This window comes from Haplochromis burtoni, unplaced genomic scaffold (genome assembly GCF_018398535.1).
Source record: "Haplochromis burtoni strain Fernald_Lab_line unplaced genomic scaffold, NCSU_Asbu1 Contig_75, whole genome shotgun sequence".
NCBI lineage: Eukaryota > Metazoa > Chordata > Actinopteri > Cichliformes > Cichlidae > Haplochromis > Haplochromis burtoni.
Window position 1 is genome coordinate 1,179,152 of NW_024582436.1, and position 15,424 is coordinate 1,194,575.

Sequence of the window (15,424 nt, forward strand, 5' to 3'; positions counted from 1 at the left end):
TAAAAATAATATATACGTTCCGCAGTGAATAAATAAGCCACGGGCTGGGTGTGTTGTAGTATTTCTTTTCAGCCTCTAGAGGGCAGTGTAAAACAGCGTAAGAGAGATGGTGATTAACCAAATAAAATGTGCTTCTCAGAGGGGCCATATATCAATTCTAAATGTAGACGGAGGCTACAAAAGAGGACCTAATAATCTTTTTATTGAAATATTACTTTTATGCTTTTACAAAAAATGGCATAGTATAAAATAGATAGTTTAAAAAGAGCAAAGGGAGAGGGGGAGAGGTAGTTGATGTCTGGTTATAGAGAAAGCATAAATACACTCCTTGTTGCTTATACAGGTGAATAATTAAACATGTACTATAGAGTTGAATATTGACGCAACCACATGACAAGTATCAAAGAGAGGAAAACATCACACAGACTGTTGTCATAACAACATATTGCAATGAACACAAAGTACCATCTGGTGCGAGATTTTTTTTAAGACACATCAAGAGGACAAGCCGATAGATAATTATTTCCCAGGAATAAGACTTAGACTGAATGAGCTGTGATCAAAATGCAATACTAAAAAAAAAAAAAAAAATCCACTGACAATAAGAAGAAGTTTAGCATCAAAGCTGACAAATCTGCACGGCACAATTATGAATGTGCATCGGGGCAACATGTAAAACCTTTTGTGGGAGCCGCAAAAAAGAAAAAACCTGTGGTGAGTGATGGAAACGGTCTATTTTAAGCCCTGCGAATGAACCAGCGAGGACGTGAACAAAAGAAGTTTTGTTCTCACAAAGTTCTTTGAGTCAAACGTCCCAATTGATAGTTTTTACCACCTCACACACACACACTAATCAGACGCATTAATCTGTATTCAATCCGGGTCCACGCTGACCTTGAGCGTTTCACCTGAGCTATGCGCTTTGCATCCATTAAGCCGATGTGGTGTAAAACCATCTCCCAGCATCAGCGTGAAGTGTCTATTACCACCGTCTTATTTCCTGTTTATATGGCAACTGCCTCAACATCCTGTTTTTAATTACTTCTCTCCAGCAGCAGATGCTTCTCGCAGCAACCTGCTGTGGATTACTCCCCTGAGAACTAATGTGCTGTGACAGACCCCACTTTTCCAATCAATAACTCGCCCTAAATCTGCCATCTCTCTGCCTGCCAAACACACTCCCACTTCTAATGGCACATCATTTTCTTTAAGGGGGTGTAATTGCAGACTGTGGAAAGCTGTAGTCCATTTCTGTTCCAACCACGCAGACAGTGTAAAGGAATCTAAAAAAGAGCAGAAACTATAACGCACGGGCGACACAGGAAGTGAAGGGGGCTTTACAGCCTCTTCTGTCTCGCCACCATTACAGTCAAATTCAAAGAGAAAGTATTCACTTCCCTGTTTTGGCCGTGAGAGCTTGGTATTCTGACATCTTCATGAGCTCCATTTGGCTTCATAAACCTGCTGTTGTGAGCTTGTCAAGATGTTTGTTTGATTTTTGTGGTAAGTGCAGCCTTTTATTGTCCAGGCAAAGCTACCTGATCTGTTTCACTTTTAAGCGTTGTAGTATTGGCAGACGTGTTTCATGGCTACTTTGTACAGTATGCGTCTTTTGGTGCTACTAAAAATCGATTCACATGATATGTTTGTTTCATTTACATCTTTCTTTCATCTAGATTATGTCTAGTTTGCTGTGGGATATCTAGATTGATAGATATTCTATAATTTTATTTACATACAATAAAAAAAAGTACGTAGAGTGGAGTACAGTAGAAAAGAAATGGGTAAATGTCAAACAGAAGTCACATGATTTCTTATCAAGATACTAAATCACTTTCTCAGGGATACAAATCACACTTCCACATTTGACTCTAACCACAGATTGCAGTTCAATCAAACATTTGCTTTCATTTTTTTCTTTTTCTGTTTATTTGGGTGATTTTTGTTGTCTGCAGTTATAGAAAAGCTCTCTGTTTCGCATGGTACAGCTGCACCGCATTTTAAAAATATATATTCAAATTAACAGCTGCTGCTGTCGTCTGTAACATAAAAATGTCCATATTTAGAAGAAGCCACCATTTCAACTGAGTGTCACTTCTGTAAATCTAATTGTGGTCGTTTTAATTCCCGTCTAGAGCAGACGGTTTGATCGTGCTAAACGTTAGGAAAGACTCTTAGTTTTACATTTTTTCTAAGTTTTATGTTTTGGTCTTTCTTCTCAGATTTTACTCGTGTGGATGGATGAGGAACAGATTCAAAACAATCCATATATGTAAGTTATATTTTGAGTTGTTTGACAGATTATTTTGGTCATAACTGTCACTCTAAGAATTTGTAGCTGATTGAAATTATTCAGCTCCATGTAGCTGATGTACTTTTAGGGATCCACAAGTGGTAGCCAAAGTACATCCTTTTCAGTACCAAAACCTTTTTGGATGTGTCATACGAATATTAAAAGCACCACAGCTGCATCAGACATGACCACATGTGATATATAAACCGAAATGTTGAAACAAAGGTACTAATGAATGACAACTGAAACAAACGGCATTGTCTTTCAGTATGACAGTGGATCTAAACTCCACCAACATGTCTACAACTATGAAGCCAGAGCAGGGACCAGTGGAGTACCGCATTTCAGGCCTGATTTTCTACTGCTTCATCTTCGTCATTGGAGTCATGGTTAATTTCACAGCTTTATGGGTGTTTGCCCTAACCACAAAGAAAAGGAACTCAGTCACTATCCACATGATAAACGTGGCACTGGTAGACCTCACCTTCATCCTGCTGCTTCCTTTCAGAATGGTATACCACCACCAGGACTACTGGCCTTTTGGAGATCTTTTCTGTCGAATCATGGCAGCCTTCACCATTTTCTACCCTTGCATGGCTTTGTGGCTGTTTGCCCTGATTAGCACTGACCGTTACATGGCCATTGTCCAGCCAAAGCACGGCAAGGAGCTGAGAAACGTCCCGAAGGCTGTGGTGGGCAGTGTTGGGGTCTGGGTCATGACCATGGGCAGTTCTGTACCATTGCTCTTCTCCCAGAAGGACCCTGACCAGGCCTCTAACTTCACCACCTGCATCAAGATGCAAGACATCATCCACATGCGCCATGACAACCCCGTCAACTTTGTGCGACTTATCTTTTTCTTCCTCGTCCCCATCTGCATAATGATCGGCTGCTATGTCGTCATTGTGGACAATCTGATTCATGGCCGCACCTCTAAACTCAAACCTAAAGTAAAGCAAAAGTCCATCCGGATTATCATCACACTTATTATCCAAGTGCTGGTGTGTTTTGTGCCTTTTCATGTGTGTTTGGTTGTCCGTTTGCTGGGGAACGGCATCGACGGTGGGTATAGCACTTGGGCAGTCTTCACCACATTCCTCATGAACCTAAGCACAGTCTTGGATATCATCCTGTACTACATCGTCTCCAAGCAGTTCCAGGACAGGGTGATTAGCGTGATTCTGTACAGGAACTATCTGCGGAGCGTGAGACGAAAGAGCAGGCACACGCACACAGGCAGCATCAGATCAATGAGCAATATGACCAGCGCAATGATATGAAACAGCCACAGTCATTTCAAAATGGGACTGCAATACGTACTGTGAGCACTTTTGCACAATGTAACACTGAATGCATCGCTGTGTACATGGTTCATTATCAAAGGAATCAAGAACTTGCAATTAATTTCCAAGGTGTAATTTACACTCACAGTATGGGAGTGCTGCTGTTGTGGCAAAAAACATCTGTGTTCAGAGCTGATTGACTCACCCATGAGACTTGAGATGGTGTTTTTCTTCTTTTTTTTGTGCATCTTTGCTTTAGCAGACAAAGCACGAGTGGCTGTGTCTCAGGTGTGATGTGTGCAGGTGAAAATAAAGCTCACATTCATTTAAGACGTAGCACACAGTATCTCAATGTCTGCTTTGTTGTACGTGAGCATTGAAACTCTTTTCAACCTACTCGCAGCATCACTGACAGCCTCCACGGGGGTGGGGGTGGGGGGGGACAACTTACAGGAAACAATGGTGGGTTTTACATATTGTCTCTTTGGTTTGTTATCGTGCGGTGTTTTGAACTTTACCTCTGCAGCACCTCAGTTTCTGCAGAGGCGAAGTGAGCAAATGTTGCCATTGCTGCGGCATGATGTCATGCACACAAGGAGCAAAGTTTTTTTGGCTGATTTTATATTTAGATTTGCATAGAAAAAAGGGAAAGTCCAACCTGTGGTGCAGCACATACAACACACCACAAGTTTTGTTAAAATTGCTGTAAATTTATTGGCCAGGTGATGGCAGCATGGCACAGCTACAACAGATCCCATCAACCCAGGAGAGCAGGCCATCACAGTGTTTTCTTGACTTTTGTCAAGCAGACTGTGCAAGATTTTTGTTTTCTGTTTTAAAAGTCTTTTTCTTTGTTCATTGGGGGATTTCATTTATTACATCCAGCTTCACAAAAGCCAACACTTCAGTTTTTCTTCCCCGTGAAACAACCAGTGCGCCTCATTTACACAGAAGTCCTAGCAGCTTTCCGAAACAGGAATCAGAGCAAAGCGTGTTTATGGTGCAATGTGAATTGTATTGATTGGATGTTAAATGATTCAGTTGCTTGGAGTGCATTTACAGTAACATGCTCGAGAGATGTCAGGGAGGCTATTCGGTAGATTTAAAACCACCTTAAGCTTAAAAGAGAGAACCTTTTTTTCTACACGGAGATACTTCAGTGTCAGGTCTCTGCCGCAAAAGTAATTTATTCTCAGTTTCTTCTTCCTCAAATGACAGACAAGGAAATGAGTTAGACGTGAATGCGTGACAGTTCTGTCTCTGCCAAGTGGCTGTAAGTGGAAGAAATGTGACGATTTTGATAGGTGTCCAGCCCAAACATCACTAAGAATTGATTTTGGTGTGGCCAGTTGTTAAAATAATTGAGTTATTGTTTCTGTCGCGACAACGCAATCTTAATTGGGTCAGACAGTAAGCCAGTGTAGCTGGGTAACAGTGTAGTGGCGCTTTCGATTACACAGTAAGAGCACCCTGTGGTGCAATCACAGATAGCAAAGTTATTGCATAGCTGATCACTTGCAAACACAGGCTAAATATACCGCATTAAACTGTGAAAGTCTTTAAAATGTGCCTGATTCTGTTAATGTTCTGATTGATTTTTCACAAGCAAGTCCAGCTGTATTCATACTCAGAGTAGTAAAAGGATAAACTGCACTGATGGTCCACGTGGCATTCGGCTGATTGGTTAACAGCATTCAGATGAAGAAGAGGCCAGTGTGTATGGCATGAAAGGGTTAGATTTACACTGTCCTAAATAAAAGAAGGCAGACATCAAAATTTCCAATCTCGTGGAATTCTGGGAACTGCAGTTCATCATATGGTGATAGGTTTATTGGCTGGTGGACTACAAGTGGATTTATAAGGGAGAGGTCAAAGGTCAAATGAAACATCAGAGGCTTGTCTATGTGTCCCACCTGTTAGACATCAAAGACAAACCAGCCACAGTGCTCACAGCAACTGGCATTTAAAACAATTAAGTTTCCTGTCAAGTCCCTGTGATGAATTATCCGGAAGCTTTACCCGCTGTAATTCTAAATCTTCCCAACAAGTGCCTTTGTTGTAGAGAAATTAATGAAAACAAGATTGTCTTTCATAGGAGCTGATCTAACAGCGCAACAGCCAGCTGCTCTTCTTTGGGAATAAAAACAGTCAGCATTAAACACAGCTCGCACAAAATACTTTTTTTTTCTCCTTTCTCTTTTTTTTCCCACCACTCGTGTGGAAAACAAATCAGGCAGCAGGCGCAGTGGCCATCTGTTTTGTTATTTGATATGTGTGAATACATGTTGTAATGACTTTGTTTGTGAATCACTCTGCGCGGCAGAACACACGAGAGCTCTCGAAGTGCTGGAGTGTTCAAAGCTAATCATATAATTGGACACAATAGTCGATGACAAATGGAGACGCTTGGAGCCAGCCAGCTGGGGAAGTGAATATGTAATCATTGTAAAATCATATCATTTTTGCATATTTGAAGACAGCTTAATAGAGTTTGCGTGTCAGCACACTATCAAATGATGATCAGAGACAGTGTTGCTGCATTTGTTTTTCAGATTGTGCTTTTTTTATATATTTATCTGTGCCGTGATTAAAAGTGTTTCTAAAGAGCTGGTTTCTGATGCTGCGTGTTCATGTGTGTTCCATTAAATCCTGAAAGTCAAAGCAGATCTGGGAGAAAATACTCCTCTGAATTAGGAGAAAAGAAGGAGTAGTTAGAGCTACAGTTGTACCGTAGCCTGGGGGGGATGCATGGAAAGATTGTGCATTTAAAATATTAACAAAATTCCAATACAACTAAAATATATTCACACAGAGACACCTGCACGCTATGTGCTGTAAAGAAAAATGTGAGAAATGGACAAACTGCTGATTAGAAGTATTGTTCAGTTGTGGAAATGCGCTTTTTCTGCCACTCCATTTACTAGTAGTTAAAATTAAAGCCACCAAACCAAACGAAACACTTTGGTTTACTTTGGTTTTTTTAACTGTCTGACAAATAATGTAAAATAAAATGCTGACTGACTTCAAATTAATGCCGAAACAAAGGTGCGGAGTGGATTTTGTAACAGTTTTGTTTGAAGCAATGTTTTCCACAGTTTTACTATATACCATCAGTCTTCATATTGTTCCCATTAGAGAGCACAAGGACATGAAAGAGGGCCTATAATGTTATATAGATACTGTACACATCCAGCCTCAGCTGGGCCTCCTCATCTACTGTATGGCATTAGCAGCCAGCAGCTGCCTGCATTTACATCGTTTAGCGTTTCTCTCAGGGCACTTTAATACGCTGAACCTCTCCCCTGGTAAACTTTACAATAGGATGTTGAAGGATACTTCTGGACTGCCATAGGAAATGAGAGGCACATGTGCGTGGATGTAGCGGTGCAACGGCGGATTCCCCCCTGCGATGCTGAGCTTAAGGGCTGCACAATGAGACTAATGGATTCCTTTTGTGGACAAAACTAGGTTAAGCACATGAGCTATTGTTTTTATCTGTATTTGGACGTGCAATCATATCTTATGAAGAGCAGGAACTGTGTGAGGTATGCACATTAGCAAGGATAGCCTCTCAGAGGTAATCTTTTCCTCTGGCAACTGCAGTCTACTTCTGCATTGTCTTTCGTCTCTATTAAAAGGAGATAATCTAGTGCAAGAGTTTCAAATGCTGCTAAACTGCCTCCAATTGACCCTCTATTTAGCACAAGAAGGAGAGGAAATGTATGGCCTTGATTACAGCTGTGTGTCTATTTTAGCAGACTGTTCTATTGCTGATTCACACACACGGCCAGCCACCATTAAGAACCATAAATAATGTAAAGGCCCTCATCTGTGTGTGTGTGTATTTTCCAACTCCCAGCTCAGCTAAGTGGTTGAATGGAAACCTTGGCCTCCTCCTTGTCAGGTTCTCCGTAGATCTATATAAGATTTGTTCAAAGTCATTGTAAAGAATAACATTCACAACACTGTTCTGCTCCATGCACATGGCAAAGTTTTTTAATTCTATTAGGTGAAGTGGAATAGGAGCTCCAGTGGGGACTGTGTCAGGTTGTGTTAATATTTAATCCGGTCTCACTTCGGGTTCCGCATGATCCACGGTATTGTCAAAGAAGAATGAGAAAGCAACATTACAAGGCGGATAAAAAGACATGGATAAAGACACCGTAGCTCCAGGACACGGCCTCACTCAGGATGTAGTGTTGTGAAATGCTTGTTGAAGACACTATTATGAGATGCCACTTGCATCTCTCCTCTCTGCAGAGCTCCTTGCCATAGTGCAGGGCTCTCTGAACAGAAAGCAATATTATGGCAGCTAATGCTAATGCACTTATTTCAGCTGATGTGCATCTAAAGAGAGCTGACTGACAAATTGAATGTACAAGCAGGTAAAGAGGAAGAGAAGAATAAATGTGCATAAAAGTAGGATGCCGCATTAGTCTATAGTCTATAGTCTGTGTGTGTGTGTGTGTAGGAAAGAGGGAGAAACAGAGGGAGGGATGAAGGAATGGAATGAAGAGCGAGGGAGGCCTTTCACTTCCTCTGTGTGCACATCACGTCTCCTCTCCCTGAGCTCAATTACAGGATTGATACTCAGAGAGGAAACTTCATCATGTCGTACAGATGTCTTCACTGGGAAAAAGAGGGAGACGATGCATGTTGTCATTTAACGTGACATGGCCTGCGCTCATTGAGAACAAACAAAATGAGAAACAGTCGGACTATAGATTTCATTAAAGGCTAATAATAAATATGGAGCACTGGTGTAGAGAGGGAGCCCGCGGAAGGAAGACTGGAGGCTACTTACTGACGGAAGAAGGAACTGGAGGTTGGCATGCCTGTTGGATAGAGAATTTAACAATTCTGCTGAGTGAATTAATCGAAAACAATATCTTGTAAACAATAATACTCTTTCAGCGAGCCATTCTGCTCCATCATAGTAAACATTTTTTATAACCCAGACAGCTCTATAAAGTGCTTTAGGCATCATTGGGCACAACCATCATTAGTCAGTGCCTGTGTGTAAATCTGAATAAAGTCACTGGGCTGGTGATGCAGCGCAGACACAAGCCCATATCTATTTTACACTGTTTCATTTCAAACGTGACACAAGCAGAGAACACACTCCACAACAATGGCCATGTTTTGCTTTAATTTGATTAGGTTTTGTCTCAGCAAATGCCAAGTCCTGTTTTGCCTCAAGAACATATCTCTTAATCACGTTCCATCCAGGCTGTGTCTTTCATCTAAATCTCACAGCCGTGGCTCACACCCAACTTTATTTCGCTGAAAGGTAGGGGGAAAAAAAGCACATACACACACACATATACACAAATGTACCAGCAGGCACACGCACACATCCAACAAGGGGGAATACAATGACAAAAGCCTAGCTCTCATCTCTGTCATATAAAGTGATGTTTTGTGTTTAGCTGTGTGCAATAGAGGTGTGTGCGTGTCTGTGTGTGTGCTTGCCTCTGTGTGTGTGTGTGTGTGTGTGTGTGTGTGTGTGTGTCTGCAGGGCTCAGATCCATGTTGTTTGGTTTGCTTCTCCATTAAGAGAGCTGTAAAGGAGAGGGAACAGATGGCTGCTGGCCCGCTCTGTCCTGCATCCTCTCACAACTGCCACACTTCCTGTGCGTCCATTAATCTTCTCTCACTAGTCCTGCAGCACAACTTTATTAAAACAACTCAGGAGAGAGCGAACAACAAGCCCGCACAGCTGTCAGGAGCAAAAGACAGAACCATTCGTCCACAGAAGAACGGCCTCGGATTTCGAGACGCATCTGTAAAACAGCTCAAGTAGAATCTGGTTCGCTTTGAAGCAGGCTCTGCAAAGCGAGCGCTGCTGTAGAGGCACAATAAATGCTCATTAGAACGCAGCTGGAACTGCTGTTGTTGCAGAGTTCATTGGCATAGTTTGTCAAACTTAAACGTGTACGGCTCTAGCTCACTGTCTGGAACAGACTACTGTTTTACTCCACTCTAGAAGCTTGTGGGAAATGTGGTGTACTGGGCACATTTTGGCCTGAGCTAAAGCTTTTTGAGCACTAATAGAATGCCTGTTACACATTACAGTAAATTATACATCTGAACTTCTTAATGCGATCGTGCGCGCTAATTCGCAACAAAAATGTGAGTCGTTTTTACAGTAACCTTTCCACATAAATGCGTAAATTCTATAATCACACAAGGCCTAAATTTGTTGTCTTCCCTGATTGTTTTCTTGGAATGAAACAAATGTGCAAATTTGCATGTTTGGCTCTGTCATGACAAATTCTAACAACGTAGCTCTATTTGGCCCTATGCTCTGTGTCCATAACAGTCAGTGGGTAAATTGAAAAATCAATTCCAATTTAAATTATTGGAATAAAGGACTCCAGGAGCTGAGGATATAAAAAAAAAGAAAGAAAAAAAAACGTCTTCTAGATCCCCTTTAATTGGAAAGTCATTTCTTCGGGGTATTCTAATGGTTCTGAGGGAAGATTGCAAAATAAAGTTGATGAGCTGGGGGGAGGTTAATAGTGTGTGCTTGTGTTTGTGTGTGTTCTACTGACCCTGTGTGTTTTCTTTGCTCTGCCAGCCAACGTTCAGTCTTCCCCTCCCTTATGACAGAGGCATCAAATGAAGACTAATCCAGTGGGCTCACACACACTCAGACACACACTCCCTTATGCCTGTGGTCACTCGTCTCATCCGTCTGTTATCTGGGGGAGTGTCGGTGGCTCTTGGGTCAAACTAAATTAACCATCCCTCGCTCACAATTGTAAAAATGTAATTGACTTAATATAACCAACCCTGGTGATTTGGATACTGTGTCTGTGAGTAATTTAGCAAGAGCCTGCAGATGCCACTTCAGATATGAATCACTATTGTATTGATATTTCAGGAAAAACAGTGGCCGCTTAAAAAATGCATCTGTTCCAGGGCCAAAAACTCGTTATTCCACAGTAACAAATGATACTGGTTCAATGTCCTGAAAACACAGGTGAAAAAGTCAGACAAGATAAGATGTGAATCATTTACATCACTTTCCGAATTTCTAATTTATTCATAAACTTGAAATGGATCTACAAAAATTCCCTTGTGCAAATATATCTTCTTATTTCTAAGCCCATTGTTTGCTTTACTTGCTCTATGTCAGTGACAGATGATACTCATGTTAAGTTTTAGATAAATAAACCAAATCATTAATGATATGAATGCAGGAGCATGAAAACTAATAGGTATTAAGGCTTCAGCCACACCAAACAATTCAATGAGTTAGGAATTGTTTCTCTCACTTAAAGACATAAATCACCAACTGGAGCTACTTTGGTAACCTACTACTTTTCTCATCTGAGAATATTAACCACATCACAAAGGGAATGTTGATGAATTTAGAATACCAATTTAGAATTACGTTTTAACCCTCAGTGTATTTACAGAATTAAACCTTTTTAAACATATATATTACCATTTTAGCAACATAAACACCAACATATGATACATGTTTCAAGTTTTCAGGGCCCCAGTATTGAAACTAAATATTGAGTTCGTGATACAGTTCCCGACTTTTTTCTTGAACAAACTAAAGTAAAAGGAATGACTGTGTCCATCATACGCTACTGTGGTGGTGGTGCTAAAAGGCTTGCAGAGGCTGACTTTTGTGTAGTTCCACGGTGTACTAATCTGAAATACAGGTGAAAAAGTCAGACAACAGAAGACATGAACCACTTACGTCAATTCTTATATTTCCTCTGAGGGCAGGACAGGGTCCCTCACCTTAGGAAGCCTAGGAGCAACACCTCAGAGTACACTCATTTCACTCGGTTGGGTCCACTCTCCATTTATATTAGAAAAAAATAACCTTCTGTTGTCACCGCAGGTGTAATTAATTACTTTGGCAATTTCCTTCAATACCAAAATATTTTTTTTGTCATGGCGTACAAAGGTTGAATAAATGCATAAAACTATCAAATCATTTAATGTGTGCCACATATTCAATAATTTATTCATGTTTACCGAGGTAATATAAGATTTAATGAATATTAGGTTTATATACTGAATAGATTTAAATCTTCACATTTCTCTGTATGAATAACAATAATGCTCCTTGTGGCAGAAATCAAATTTCCTATTGACTATGGATCATGCGACAGCTAGTACTCCTACTGGCTTTAACTAAAGAACCCATCTCTGTCCATCTCTTTCAGGATCCCCACAGTTCTAATGATCTAGCTTCTTTGCATTTCAGAATTTTCTTTCTTCTTCCATCCATTCTTCCATCCAGTGTAACTCATTCACATTCACACCTACATCCAAATGTATAATCACCAGTTAACCTAACATGCATGTCTTTGGACAGCCTGAGTACTTGCTAACAGCTCACAAAGACATGGGGAGAACATGCAAAGTCCACAAAGAAAGGCAGAATCCTGTATTAAACCCAGAAGTAACAGTATTAAGCACCACATCACTGTACCATCCCCAAAACAGAGGTAATACTGGACTTTGCATCATTGTGGCCCATGATATAAACTTAAAATAGTGCTAATGATGCTGATGTTGGTGCTAATTAGTGCTACATAACACAAGTATAATTTTACTTACTAAAAAATAAATTCTTGGACAGACTGTTTGTACTTTTTTTTTTTATAATAATACATCTTATTTGGCAGAAAATTATATTATGAAAGGCACCAACACCACAAACACAGTCAGGAAGTTTAATTCATGATTTGAATTAGCCAAAGTGAAACCCAGTCAGCATCTACCTGTGGCGTAGTGCTTCCACAAATTAATCAAATTGAAATAGGAAAATAAAAACCCATAGCTATCATCAGTGTTGGTCAAGTTACTTGAAAAAAGTAATCAGTAACTAATTACTGATTACTTCCCCAAAAGTAATCCCGTTACCTTACTGATTACTTATTTTCAAAAGTAAGTAATTACTTAGTTACTTTTTAAAAACACAATTTACAACCTTAGGTGATAAAGCGATAGATCTTTGAGGCCAATTCTACTTTTTCTACATAATCCATCATACAAAATGTAAACAAATGGAAAAGTCCCTTTTTAAAACTTGTTTTATTAGTTTTAATCTTTTAACTTTATGCATCAAGCAAAAATTTAATTATATGCAACATTCTCTGACTTAACATTTAAACCTATTTTCTGCACATTGCAGCACACAAAATATTTTTTTTGTGTGTGTGTTTACACTCACTCTTTCAAATAGATGCAAGTAAAACACAGCAGAAAATACATAAAGTCAAAGACTAGCGGTCCTTTTGCTCTATTTTCACATGTAAAGCAAGAGTCGGGTAGGCGGAGGTATACCCTGGTGCAGGTGAGCCGCAGCGGTCAGTTGAATAATCCGCGAGTTTCTCTGTGAATTTCCAATTACGTTGTTGCACACTTGGTGCTTGCTTGGAAGTTTAGGGTTTTTTTCCGCTGTAAAAAGAAGTTTTCTTCCCACGCACAACGGACGCTAAAATTTTTGTCACTTTTTATGGAATCAAACTCAAAGTAAGGTCAGTACTTCCACGCTTTAAACGCTGCACGCTCATACTCTCTCCCGCACTCCATATATGATCCATTGTTGATCTGCACACAGCTGTTGTCAGGAACGTAGCACTTGCTTACGTCACTGTCATGAGAGATTCTTGCAAGAAAATTCACGGTTTTAGTAACACAGTAACGGAGCGTTCCTACGGGAAAGTAACGGTAATCTAATTACCGTTTTTGCAATAGTAATCCCTTACTTTACTCGTTACTTGAAAAAAGTAATCGGATTACAGTAACGCGTTACAAGAAAATCAGTTATAGAAACCGAGACTAGGCCTGTGTTAGATCAAACTATCCAAGATAACAGTGATATAAATATTAAAATGATATAAAAATGTCATATCATGATATCGTTGCTATAGCAACATTAACATGTCTACACAACAAGACAACTATGAGCCAGGCATGTCTGACAGTGAGTAAGGATTTACTACCTAAACAGGGAGCCACTTCAACAAACTCCAACAAAGCAGAGTTTTGCAGAATATACAAGTAAACAGGATGAGCTGATGTTAGATGGGAATTACTGATGTGGTCATATGGTGGAAAACATGGCTTTAGCAGGTGGTTTAAAAGCTCTGTATCTTTAAGATTCACTATGTGACAATACTGATTTGTTAGTAAGTTAAGTTGCTTTAGTTATTGTTAAACTAAAGTATTACGCAGTTGTTTTATATACTACTCAAAGAAAAATTAAAGGAACACTTCTTAATTACAAAATAGCATCAAGAGGGCATTGTCTCCATGCATACAAGCACGTGGAGCCCATCGAAACTGCTAAGTACCATTTTGAGTTGCTGCAATAAAATTAGTGAGAGAAGCATTATTTTTTCACTTTGTTTTCTGGAGTCTCTTTGAATTCAGCCCTCTGTAGGTTAATAATTTTCATTTGCACGAATCAATGCGGCATCCTTTTGTTCCTAACACATTAGCCAGTCAATTTGAAGATAGCTATTCAACACGATTGTTGTGATCTGGTGTGTTTTCAAAATGTTCCTTTAATTTTTTTAAGGAGTGTACCTATATTAAAATTTCAAGAACACTAACTAGGCTATGCTGTCTCACAGCTAATGCATTATAATGCTGTGCTTGTGTCAATGGATTCACACTTTGAATTAGGTAGTGTGTCATCAGTGACAGTAGCTCATTTAAAAAGAAGGATGGATAAGGCCCTTCATTTACTTATACTTACAATTTGGTGCTGCTTGCAAGCTGCAAACATCAGTACACTCCATCATCATAAATATCATCATCATCATCACAGATTTTTTGGAAATATCGTGATATAATTTTGAAACCGTTCCTATATCTGGTTGTAAAGACAAACTCTAAAGTCAGTCATGTTAACATTAGTGTCTGTGGAAACTGACTGAACCAGCCTCAAGTGGCCATTCCAGAAAATGTAGTTTATGGCGTTTTGCACTGACTTAATTTTTCAGCCCAGGAGTTTTAATATGGTGCACATTGTCTGTAACTGCCTGTATCCAGTTAAGTTGAATATCAAAAGAATTTTAAGCTTATGACTTCCTTTAAAAGAAAAAAAAAGGTAACTGCAGTCATTAAATGTTGGACTTGAATATCTGTTCCTGTGTTTACAACATCAGAGGGTTTTTTCATCATGCATACACATATTTAAGCAAAAACCCTTATTTATTTTTCCAGGTGTTAACCCATTACCTCACCAGTACAACATAAGTCTGGCCCTCCACAATCCTTTAGTAAAAAATAAAATAAAGAAAAATACTCCATACAATGTTGCGCACATCACCCTTTTTTACCAACCTGGTCTGAGACCTTTCTCCATCGCCTCACTGACATTAAGGTGGTGCTGTGTAGAGACATTTCCATTCAACAAACTTGTTGACATAGTTATCAGACATCAAAGAGCCTTGTGTCATTTTGAAAAGGCCTTATGAGAGTAATGGAGATGTTAAAGGCCGCGTTGGCCCCAAATATCACAAAAGGATGAGAGGATATGAGCACGCTTTGACTGAAGACTCAAAGGAAGGCATGATAGAAACATAGTTAAAAAAAAAAAAAATCTGAAATGCATTCACTAGAGAGAGGGGGGGGGAAGAGCTCGGCTTCATTTCCGCCTAAGAAGCGCAGAGTTAAAAGGTGGCCCCTGTACAAATGAAACTCAATTTCACGCCACATTATCCCTCCCTGTTCTCTTTCCTGGCTTTCATTTTCATTAAGACCAGAGACAATCATAAATTAATAATTACTGCCGAATGTCTAAGCACAGGCCGCCGTCCTACAGCCCTCCTCTCGCTTCTGTCGTCTTCCATGTTCATGCTTG

The 15,424-nt window shown here is 39.8% G+C and overlaps 1 protein-coding gene across 1 annotated transcript; it reads left to right on the forward strand.

Annotated features, from left to right (window-relative positions):
• Positions 1 to 1,013: 1,013 nt before the first annotated feature.
• gpr18 (G protein-coupled receptor 18) lies at positions 1,014 to 6,182 on the forward strand. Its single transcript, XM_005935155.3, has 3 exons — positions 1,014 to 1,503; positions 2,223 to 2,272; positions 2,562 to 6,182. The coding sequence occupies exons 2-3, from the start codon at positions 2,238 to 2,240 to the stop codon at positions 3,571 to 3,573; spliced, it is 1,047 nt and encodes a 348-aa protein (XP_005935217.1). The 5' UTR covers positions 1,014 to 1,503; positions 2,223 to 2,237; the 3' UTR covers positions 3,574 to 6,182.
• Positions 6,183 to 15,424: the final 9,242 nt, after the last annotated feature.